The following is a 12188-nucleotide window of genomic DNA, read 5'->3' on the forward strand; positions in this document are numbered from 1 at the left end:
TTCCCATGCTAATTGCTTAACGTTTGCAAAGATTAGTGTGATCACAGGGTGGATAATAATTGCACTAGAGTTTGAAGCCCTCCTACAGATAAGAGGATGCATGCTCTGATTGGGCTCATACAATGCAGTAGTTGAGTATTAGTATGTATGTATTTTTTGTATTGAAATCAATGGTCTAGATTCTGGTATGGGTAGTAACTAGTGATGTGAAAAGAAAATAAAGAAAAAATAGGAAAAATAGCACGCTTAGCAAGTATTTCAGTAGCTACAAAGGAAAATGGAAAAAAAATAGAATTCAAGACTAGCAGATGATGCTTATTATAGAAAAGTGTGGAATATTACATTGAACTGTAGGTTCTGAGTGAAGCCTAGTGCCTCTTGCCAGTACCTCTGCCACTCACATCTGTGAGCAGTATCAGTTTTAAGTGGGGTGCCTTTGTTGCACCATTCAGTGTGAAGCCCTTCCGGGGTCTTCCTTCTTTGACATTAGTCCCCTTCCGGGTAGGGCTGAGCAGACTTCTTTCTAGCTCACCTTCCCATTGCTGACATGCGTTGGGGGCAGGATAGATATTATAATGCCAGATACATCATACAACACACCATAATACTTGCTCAATCTCTCCTTCATCTCAAGACACCCTTCCGACTACACCATGCTTTTTGTTCTTTTTTGATTGTGGATTAACAGCACTCCTCTCTCCTGGTTGATCACGTTCAGCAAACTCCCCCTCCACCACCACCGCCAAATCGAGGCATCCAGAATGGGATGGTTTGCTGTCCTTTTCCTCTTTCACACTGTAGGTCACCCATTCCTCAGCTGCGGTGAGATCACAGGCTGGTCTTTAAGACTCGCTCACTGTGCTGTCTAGACCTGTACTTCACTCTCTGAGGTGAGAAAGTACCGTATGCCACTACAGTATCAGAAAGTAAAGCAGTTCATGATTCTTATGTCTTCTTAGAGTAACAGTTAAGTTCCTAATCTGTTTTAAGCACTTCCTTGCTTAACATGGAAAGTAAAATTTGCCACATAAGTATACGGGCTACCCAACTAGAACAATCTGAATTGTAAATTAAAAACACATTATACTTAATTTCCTTAATATTCCAAAGATAAAATTAATTAAACTAAAACCTTACTAAATTACTAAATACAGTTTATATTACTAAATATTACTAAACTGCATGACTAAAATGTGACTAAAACTAGACATTGTAGTCAAGGTAAGACTATAACTTAATCAAAACCGAAATTAACACTGCTTACACATTCTGTCTGTCCAGGATCTGGGACAAACCTTAGTACTATCAATAATATCTTAATAAAGTCTTCCACTGAGTTCCTCAGGCCTGTTAGCCACCTTAACTTTGAGGTTTTCACTGTAACTCTCTCCTTCCCAACTGGTATCTAGTTACAGACTGAAGTCTTTCTTCTTTCGGACAGTCTTATAATCTTGCAAAATTAACCAGATTACCATAGTGTCAAATTCTGTGGACAGTCTCTCTACTATATCACAAAATGAGATTACAAATGCTGAGCTTTAAGAAGCCACTTATGAACAAGGCTTAGGTGTTAAAGTTAACTCATATTCTATTTTTAGTATGATGGGGAAACAAAAAAGCAAGTCAAACAGTGTTAGGATGTATATTTAAATAATAGACTGTATATCAAGGAATGTTATGGGGAAATTATATTATCCACTAATAAGACATAATTTTGAATATAGTGCAAAAGTTTGATCACTAGGTTACAAAAATCTGTATTTCTGCTTTGGAATCAGTGCAGAGCAAATAGACAGTTCTGTGTTCAGTGGAATGTCCTGCACAGGTTGCAGGAACCCTGGTCTTGAACAGAGAAGATTACAAGGAGACTCGACGGAAGTATTGCAAATCTGCAAAGACACCAGCAAAGTCAACCCACTGGCCTTCTCAAGAATGAGCATTGAAACACAAACTGGAGGACACAAGTGCAAACTACTTTGATGTTCATTTAAAAGTGAAAACAGTACGAACTTCTTTACACAAAGGACTGTGGGAGTATGGAACAGGCCACCCTGCCAAGTTGTTGAATCTGATACACTGTCCTCTATGAAGAAATGATTGGAAAAGTTCAGAAAAAAAGTTGGGCTGAATGTCCTCTACTGATTTGTAACTCTTCTTATGGTAATTAAATTAGTCTGATGCAGCTTCTTCGGTGACCTAGTGTGCTTTATTGACATATTCTTTTAACTTTCTTCTGGTGATGACAAATATCCTGACACATAAAATACAATCTTGTACCAAATATTTGAGTTTGTATGTTTCCACCTTTCCTACATCCAAAGAAAGCATAACAATGAAATTGTGAATCAATGGTACAGTATGTTGCTTGTACTATTTTTCTATAATTAAGAAGGAATAAGACATCTTGGCCAAGCATCCCTTTACAGTAAATGCAGGAACAATGAAGGTCAGCCCTCCTTTCAATGTTAAGATATCAGGTCTGTTCAATTTCATTAGTAGACTAACTGACCAGTTCAGTTCATGTCTTACCCTTTGTCAAATTCCCTTTTACTGCTACAGCTTCTAACTCTGTATAAAAAAACTATAAAATTATTAGTGATTTCATTTTTCATAATACTAAATAGTCAGGATCTCTCCAAGAATCTGTAGAACCATCAATTTTTACTGGCCTCCAAATATATGGGAGAAGCACAGTTAACTTATGAAGAAGCAATTCTTACCTTCACAGGGGTTTGAGCTATTTGTCAGAGTGACTCCAGCAGGGGTCATGTATCCGGTGTCACAGGTGCAGCTGTAGCTCCCAACAGTGTTGGTACATGTTGCATTTGGACCACAGATTGAGGGATCAGCTGTACACTCGTCACAATCTGCAGAGAGATTGTTTTTCCATTAGTGTGGAAACAAAAGCAGCATAAACGCTACTCTCAACGGCACAAACCGGCACAAACGTAGCACTAACGAATGAGACCAGTCCGGTTCCCCTACGACGTTGTAGCGGGGGCTGAGTGATGTCACGACCCCGTAAAAACAAGGCGCTTTATTTCGGGAAAGAAAGAAACTGGGAAGTTACTTTCAACGGCACAAACCGGCACAAATGTAGCACTAACGAATGAGGTGGGTTTCATTGTTTGTGATGTCTGTATGGGGGCCAACTTCACGGAGCTTTATTAATCTGCAGATTTACTGTATAAATTAAAATAACAGCTGAAGTGCAAAATACAGGTAATTTGACCTCAGATTATCTGAGAAATTGGGAAAATAATGATTTAATACGTAGATGAATACTGTATGCCCACATTACACACAGTCTCTTTCTTCTCGGAGCCTTTACACCTTTAAACCTTGTCTGAGGTGCAGTGGCTCTGTAGCTAAGGATCTGCCACAGTGGAATCCTATTCTGTTTGGCCCCTGAACAAGGCCCTTTACCCCAACTGCTCCAGGGGCGCTGTATAAATGGCTGACCCTGCACTCTGACCCCACGCTTCTCTCCCTGTCTGTGTGTCTCATGGAGAACAAGTTGGGGTATGCAAAGACAAGACAAATTCCTAATACAAGAAATTGTATATGGCCAATAAAGTGATCTCATCTAATATTTACCTCCACAAGGTTTTGAGCTGCTTGTCAGAGTGACTCCAGCAGGGGGCGTGTATCCAGTGTCACAGGAGCAGCTGTAGCTCCCAGCAGTGTTGGCACATGTTGCATTTGGGCCACAGATTGAGGGATTGGCTGTACACTCATCAATATCTGCAAGAACATTAAGAATGACTTTAGAGGTTACTATCAGAGCTCAAATGCAAATAGTCTCTTTCACCAGTCTATGCTGGTGATGAACATGCTTTCAAAATGTGGTACTGTTCTTCTCCATATAGATCCACAGAATAAATACTGCATTCATCCTGAGTCAATATTATGGCGCTTGTTCTGTTTTCTGTCATTAGTTTTCTGTAATAAGTAATTTTCTGAAATGAATGAATGAATGGATACATCAATTAAGGTCAGTTCTCCTTTCATTATAGAACTAACAGATTGACATGAGTAGATTAATTGAACAAGCAATACTGTTCATTTTGACACTTTGTTAAATGTTGGAAAAGATTCATTTCACTGCTAGAATCTGTAATTATATTGCTCTCCAGATTTATTCATTCATTTGATGAAATACAAAGAAAAAGCATAATATAACTGAAAGAGCTGGGGATTGGATAATGTCTCTCAAAATCTAATAATGTTATACTGTAATCATGATAGTATTTTACAGAGCAGACTGTAGGTAACAGGGCTCAGTCTACTGAGCGAGTTATAGAAGTGATGTCATCCTTCCCCCCAGAATGTAGACAGTGCAAGACTGTGGTGACACAGGACCCGGTCTTTTGATGAGGCAGAGGAAGTGTCCCTGTGTGTGCTGACAGCCCACAAGCACTGCAGACAAAATAAATGTTCTTCTCTGGCCGTCAAAATCTCCAGACCTTAATCCAATTGAACGTTTGTGGTTTTAAATCAAGATATCTGTTTCACTAATGGAAAGAAATGGATTGAAATACTTAGAGCAACTCTTCATGGCTCCTATATTTCCTCTCTGAAATGTCAGTATCTCACAGCCCACAGCTGGAGGTGTCTAATCACTATGATCCCTACCAGAGAAGCATTTAAAAAATGCGATCTACAGTGTGTGAAAAATGTGTGTTGACAAATATGACTTTTCGCTGCGCACGTCTGTTAAGATTACTGTATTACGGTATCAGATTTTTTTAAGCAAGAAAGATTGTCCAATCTATTAATTCTTCTATTATAGGGCATTTTTTGTTCATATTTTATCATGGGTAAATTGGAGGGCATATTATTTAAAATTCTTTAAAACTACTAAAGATTTTATTTTTGGTAATACTGTACTTAAATAGTCACCATCCCTCTAAACCTTGTAGCTAAAACTTTAGCTTACTGGCAACTAAATATCTGTGAGAAACACAGTTCTTTTAGGATGGAACAAGTCTTACCTTGGCAGGGGTTTGTGCTGTTGGTCAGAGTGACTCCAGCAGGGGGTGTGTATCCAGTGTTACAGGAGCAGCTGTAGCTCCCAGGAGTGTTGGTACATTGTGCATTTGGACCACAGATTGAGGGATTGGCTGCACACTCATCAGTGTCTGCAGAGAGTCAAGTCTCTTATTGTCCTAAACTAAATTCCTAAGCAGCATTAGTGTGCATTGGTTTAGCTAGTTTCAGGTACTGCCTTTCTCAAAAACACTAGATGCAAGATAATAGCCTTTACTGAGAGAATACTCCATAGAATGAAATTCTAGATTGTATTAGTAACTCCGTGACATTGACATTTATTTGATTTCATGTGATAATTAATCTGTTTTAACATATCATGACGTGTTGTCTGTGTTACGACAACATGACGTGTTGTCTGTGTTAAGCTGCTGTTGCACTGCAATTTCCTTCACGGGATCAATAAAGTATCTATCTATATCAAGAGTAAAAATATTTTGATTCTTGTGGTTGTTCTGGCTAGGATGTTTCCAATGACGAATATCTGCCAATTCAAAAACTGTACATGCAGATTTAATGTTTAGTGCAGAATTTAACTGATCTGACCATAGATTGGCTGAGAACTTGAGAAAATAATTATTTAATAAGCAGGCAAATATTTGCTCACAGTACAGTCACTCACCTTCTTGGAGCCTTTACAGTATCTTACCTTGACACGGGTTTGAGCTGCTGGTCAGAGTGACTCCAGCAGGGGGCGTGTATCCAGTGTCACAGGAGCAGCTGTAGCTCCCAGCAGTGTTGGCACATTGTGCGTTTGGGCCACAGATTGAGGGATTGACTACACACTCATCAATATCTGCAAGAGCATTAAAAATGACTGTTGTGCCTGATGGACACAGGATGAGGAATGTTAATTTCTCACCCTTTGTCAATATGGGAGAAAGATCCCTCAGTAAAATATTCATCCCGATCCCATATTATAATCTGGTCACTACATATCTGTTAACAGCACTCTTTGTTCATGGAGCGACAATATTTACTTTGGCAAGGGTTGGTGCTGATTGGATCAGGTGCAATGAAAACGAGAGAATACAATATTTAACACCGACTTACTAAAGATCCATCCATCTTTGAAATAAGAGGTGGATTGGAGATTGGAGATGGATTGGAGAGATGCAGACGGTTTCACTCTCTCTTGGCATTCATATATCAGGCTCTTTTCCAGGTTACTGAATAACAGCAAACAGTTTGCACTACTGAGGAGCAACTCTTACCTTGACAGGGGTTGGTGCTGTTTGTCAGAGTGACTCCAGCAGGGGGCGTGTATCCAGTGTCACAGGAGCAGCTGTAGCTCCCAGCAGTGTTGGCACATTGTGCATTTGGACCACAGATTGAGGGATTGACTGCACACTCATCAACATCTGTAAGAGCATTAGGTTTGGAATTGTTATGGATGCAACTGCCGATTCTAAAATAAAAGCTAATAAAATCAATTGCACATTTTAATTTGGGTTTAACAGTTCTTAAAGCAATGTCCCCTCCATCCAATGTAATAAAACTAAAATCCTGTATGCTGAGGTTTTTGCTCATTAAAATTCCACATTGATGATGCCTTTACAATGTTCCTTGTTTTCTATGAGAATTTAGCTCATGTAGCGTTATAGCGGTCTTGTTTTGAAGAGGGTGTGATGTGTTATTTCTGAAATCATTATGGGGATGTCTTCACATTAAGAGGGTGATGATAGGACTAGTTTCAATGCAAAAACACACAACCACAGAATTCAAATGACCTTGCAGGCAGGTAATTATTTTTTACCGTGCTCTGTATCAGCTAACAGCCATTCAAATGACTGAACACACTGCTTGTGAGCTTGTAATATTATCATGAGGCTGACCATAAGCATCAAATTACTTGTAGCCCTCAGAGGTGATTCTGGAGAACACTGAAGAGTGTGAAGATTAAAAAGAACAAACTGAATGGGAAAAGGTAGCAGAGTGTAGAGACACACAACAATTTGTTTGCCTACAGAGCAGAGAGAACTCAGCTTGAAGGATTGCTCTCTAGAAATGCCTCTACCAAGACAGATCATGTGATTCTCTGTACTGCAGGAGGTCAGTGTTGCTGGTTTGACCAAGAGGATCATGATAAATCATGAAAAGCTCATGACAAAATCATGAAAGTGTTGCAAGACCTCCAATGACAAAACAAAGCAAAACTGCCTATAATGCCACAGTCCTGCATCATTGACAGGAGGAAGCTATCATCAGCATCACAGCTGGCACCGCTGGAGAGGAAAAGAGAAATCAAGATCTTTGCACATCAATTATGTGACATTTTCACATTTTCAGAAGTCCTTAAATTTATAAATCGTCCCCATTTAGAAAGAAATCTACTACTATTCCCATTGTAAAAACTTCCAATGGAAATTCAGGAGAGAATAGTTAAGCAACACATTACAGATGACACACAGAACCCATGCAGTTTGCACACAGAGAAAACTGTGGAGTAGATGACGCAATACTCATACTGTTATATTTGATCTATCAGCATCTTAAACAAGCAAAGACATTTGTTAGGATCTTATTTCATGATAGTCCTCTGCTTTTAATATAATAAAACCACCTTTGTTCGCACAGAAACTCTCAAAGAAGGTGGTCCTACATTTCTTCACAAACAGGTATCAACAGGTCACATTGGGGAAATGTGTCAGTGGTTATTTGACATTTGCTACACTTCCACTGGATTACCATAGTGCAGTGTCTTGTCCGTCACTATTGTACATGTTGTACATTAATGACTGTAAGAGCAAACACACAGGCATTCCAATACATTTGCTGATGACACAGCTTTGGTCAGACTATTAAAGGACCCAGAAAATCATTAAATCATTTTCAAGGATTTCAAGGATTTCATGAAATGGTGTTCATTCATTATGTACTTACCTTCTGTGCAATGGCTGCTTGTTTGACTATGTTTTTGGGTTTTTCTGTGCTTTGTTTCTGTGTTTCCCTGGTTTGAACTTGGCTGTCTTCTACATCTTTGTTTTTGGATTTGCCTTTGGTCCAATATTCCTGGGTCTACTTGGTTTTGACCTCTGCCTGCACTGGCTTTCAACATTGGATTGTGTTTCTGCCAGCCTGCTTCATTGCTGCAGTTCTGCTACTCACCTGTGCTTGAACCCTGCCTTCAGCGCCTCACCATTGTACCTTACCAGTAAATCCAGCAATATTACAGAAAACACAATGTCTAGACAATTACAACAATGTTTCAATGGAATGGTGTTTCAGGTAACACCATCGCTTACCTGCAGTTGAGACAGACGTGGTTGTAAAATTGGCAACTGTTAAGCAAAAGGTTTGGTGCCAAGCTGGAAAAAAAGTAAAATGAATTTAGAAAAGAAGTTTTACAACTTGAATGCTTCAGGCGAAAGTCTCACAGTCACTAAACCAATGTCAGTGCACAGCCTGGTCAAGATCCTGGAGCTAAACATCCTGAAGACGAGTCAGTACCAACAACACTTCAAAGCCATCACCTATCAGAAGATCTGAGAACAAACTGGACAATACAGCGTCTGGTAGAATGGCACACCCTAACCCACTCTAAAATTGCTACACACAATTAGCTGAGCCATGAACTTTTAGGTTGGAGTCCCAGAAGTGACCACATGTTATGACCAGATAGCTTGAGAGTCAATTCTAAAATGTAAATGTAAAATGAAAAGACAAAAATACAGTTATGGGGGACTTTCATGATGAAAGAGCTTAGATCAACTTATTTGATCTGTATCTTCCCCTTTCTGCTGAGTGAACCCTCAAGACTCAGCAGGGTACAGTATTTGTAATGAAACAACTGTGAAAGAGCTGTGCTTCATCTTGGCCCTCAAGAAGAATAAAGGACAGAGTAGGACTGTAAAAGTTGAGGTACTATACACCTGCAATGTCAACAATGTTGCGTATCTGGCACAAGGTACAGGAGATTCACTTATCCTGGGGGTCTGCAAATCAATCTTTCCTCTGTCTTTTTGACAGAAAGTCCTCTGTCAGAAAGGTATATGAGAATTATTGAAGGGTGTTACTTTTTTGAAAATTGCTTTAGATGTATCTCCCCAGTAATCTACACAGTTACATAAACAATGAATTAATTGCAGTTTGCTATAATTACTATTGCCGCGTAACCAATGAAGTATGTGTGCTTGCATTCACGGTGTCTTCTATACAGTCGAATTTCCTTACACACTAACAGTAGCATGAGACTGACTCAACAAGTCAGTACTGACGAGTACTGACACTTTCATTCTGTAGAGACCTCTCATCCCCACAACACGCCCCCCTCCCTCAGTGATTAGACAGAGCAATTATGGAAATGCTTAGGACTGTTTGCAAATCCTTGGAATTCTAATAGAAAGATCCTTGCAATCCACTAATCATGGCAATACAATTTTTAATCACACTTCATATCTTGGCCCAATGGCCTTTTCTCCTTCATTAGCATTCATTACATTCTGATTACACTAATAACAGTTAAACATACATGCCATTCAGCTTGCGCACACATCTCAAAAGATCTACTGTAGTATCTAGTATCCCTCTGCAATTTAATTCAAAGTTAAAGTGAAAGGACACTCACCCAGGACAATGAACAGAATCCACTTTTTCTTCATATTTTGTCCACACTGTTGAATTCAGCAAAAGATGAATTTTACACTCTGCCTGTCGGATCTGTCTCTCCTGCTGTACTGTTTTTTGTCTATTTCATCTCGTTAGCGAACATGAATATTGACATTTTTGCTGTGTGTACACGGCTCCCTTTATCTCAGCCCCCGACCTGAGTGGCTGAAATGGTCCTTCACTGCCACAGGACCTCACTGTGTAACCCTCTGCTCTCTTCAAAAATGTCTGGTCACATGAAATCCTGCGATTATAGTTTGAAAATGTTTGCACATGACCTTGAAATGTTCTGTAGCCTGTGCAGACACCATTCAAATTATATGTAGGACACAAATTATTCAAATTACACTAGCTTGTTGTTCTTCTTTTTCCTCTTTTTTGCCAGCTGTGGTAAAGATACGTGTTTTAATTTGCTTCGGGCTGCAACAATTATTAAAATGACATTTAGATGATCATTTTGTTTGTATCTAATTGTTTGGACAGAAATCTTGATATTCTAACTAAAGCCTGAAGATCCTTACTGCGTTCATGGCAACAGTCCTGTGCCTGGTTTTAAATAGCTATGCTAAAAATGCAAATACAATTTTTCACATTTTTTAGGTTTGCTATGTTGTGTTATGGCTTGGCCTTCACTGTGCTTTACTGAACTGGATCAAGGTGTTGCCTCTCTTCTGTTCCTTATGAGTATCGGTCTATGTGCAGCTACATTAGTATCATGCTCTGTTGGTGTTTGTGATAACTTTATTTGCCAAGTACAGCTTGGTTATTACGTGATAAGTTACATGTACAAGGAATTTGATCTGGTGTTGTGGTGCAAAAACATCAATAGAAACAATCACCAAAAATGTTGTATGCTATCGTACAACAATATGTACGCTCCTCACACAGAGACCAATCACAGGCCCAGAGTATACAGTATATACGCACTACATCCATAGTATTATGAGTTTATTCCCAACCTGGCTCGTGAAATCTGTCAACAACACTAATAAGAAAATGAACTCCTCATGGACAGTTATTAAATTGCAGTTTGAACCTCTACCTCATTTTTTTTCCACAAATACTGTAAAAAAGGTTCCTATGATAATCTTGTATGCATCAAATATTAAATTAGATCTACTAGTTTATTAAAAATGAGCGTATCTCCTTTAACACTATTGTACCGTCTTCTCTGTTGGTAATGTTTGTTTTCCTTGTGTTGGACTGTGCCATAAAACAAATTTCCCCCACAGGATGGGAAAGCTTAAACTGAATTTAATAGAAATGTCTCTTAGGGCATTGGAGACACTGTGCTGGCAGATAACTGCTTCTTCTCTTCTAAATGGGTCCTTCAGACATTAGCAGGGTAGGGGTAGATGAGGAGATGGGAATATTTGCTTCTCTCCCAGTGTTCTCAAATAAGGACATACTGTAGGTAGTATCTCACCTGCTACTGTCTGAGCATTAAAACTTGTGACATGTAATTTCCAGGCACAGGAAATATTTATCAGAGCCAATACTATTTGAAAACTCTGAAACATACTTCATATACAGTAATTATATATTAATTATAACTGTCAGATATATCTAGCTGCAATTTAAACACAATATATAAAAAGCAACAGTTTAGAAATACATTAAAGCAATTGCATGGTGTGAAACTATTTTAATACAGAAGTAGACTTTTTTAGACTTGTAATATAATGTGTTTTAATAATTGAAGAAATGATCAAATATAGTACTGCATGAAGAACAATTAAGAGCATTTAATTATTTAATGATGTACAGTAAATGTGAAAAGAATATCCAAAATAAAAGGCACTTATTGTAGGTTGATGACACCTACAAGTCACAACATGGTTTATAAAACACAGTTTTATTCTTACTCAGTTTTGCTATTGTTGGGCATTTTTCAGAAGCTCTGTAGTAAGTGTAAATGCTGCTTATTTTGACACATCTGCTGTAAACCTCCGGTGTCGGTGCTCAGTATGGGAGTATAATACTAATATTCTATTGGAGGGAACCCAGTCACCCACACTGAACTGCTGCCCCCACCTGGATGACACGGGGCAGACATTCTGAAAGATATGCAGTAGGAAGGCACGAGATGTTTCCAAAGTAGAAGACACCGTGATTTTTTATATTTATATAGATACAGATTAGTGGGATAATGACAATACTGTAAAATCTCTGAACTGGCTGTTAACGATTCATTCGAGCCTGTTTCTGATGAAATCACCCAGAACATGCAAGCAGATTAGAATACTTTTCACTTTGCCTATTAATTTAAACAAAGGAAGGTGGAAGCAAGGCATTCATTATTTACTAAATAAACTTTGGTGCCTAGCTATATCACTAAAATAGTGTTATGTGAAATAACAGTTATCCTGAATACCTTGTTTTTCCTCCTCTGTTGTTGTTTTGTAGTTACTCTGGTTCCGCTCAATTTGTCAATCTCGAGATTAAATGACATGCTGGGTAAGTAATAAATATAACTGTATGCACCTTGTTTCAGACACTGCCAAAACATTAAGATGACACTAGAAGAAGAG

General features: G+C 38.7%; 2 protein-coding genes across 2 annotated transcripts in view; one reads left to right on the plus strand and one right to left on the minus strand.

Moving 5' to 3' along the window:
• The window catches only part of LOC148838242 (uncharacterized), a 60553-nt gene that overhangs the window by 8587 nt on the left and 39778 nt on the right, over positions 1 to 12188 (minus strand). The window contains exons 3-7 of the mRNA XM_088911162.1: positions 6264 to 6410; positions 5699 to 5845; positions 4995 to 5141; positions 3598 to 3744; positions 2721 to 2867 (exon numbers count right to left, since the gene is read on the minus strand). Coding sequence (XP_088767288.1) covers positions 2721 to 2867; positions 3598 to 3744; positions 4995 to 5141; positions 5699 to 5845; positions 6264 to 6410 — 735 coding nt within the window. The remainder of the gene's footprint in view (positions 1 to 2720; positions 2868 to 3597; positions 3745 to 4994; positions 5142 to 5698; positions 5846 to 6263; positions 6411 to 12188) is intronic.
• The window catches only part of LOC148838243 (uncharacterized), a 34730-nt gene continuing 30981 nt past the window's right edge, over positions 8440 to 12188 (plus strand). Inside the window, exon 1 of the mRNA XM_088910145.1 lies at positions 8440 to 8491. Within this exon, the coding sequence (XP_088766271.1) occupies positions 8440 to 8491 (52 nt within the window). The remainder of the gene's footprint in view (positions 8492 to 12188) is intronic.

This window comes from Atractosteus spatula, chromosome 3 (assembly GCF_055471065.1).
Source record: "Atractosteus spatula isolate fAtrSpa1 chromosome 3, fAtrSpa1.hap1, whole genome shotgun sequence".
NCBI classification, from domain to species: Eukaryota; Metazoa; Chordata; class Actinopteri; order Semionotiformes; family Lepisosteidae; genus Atractosteus; species Atractosteus spatula.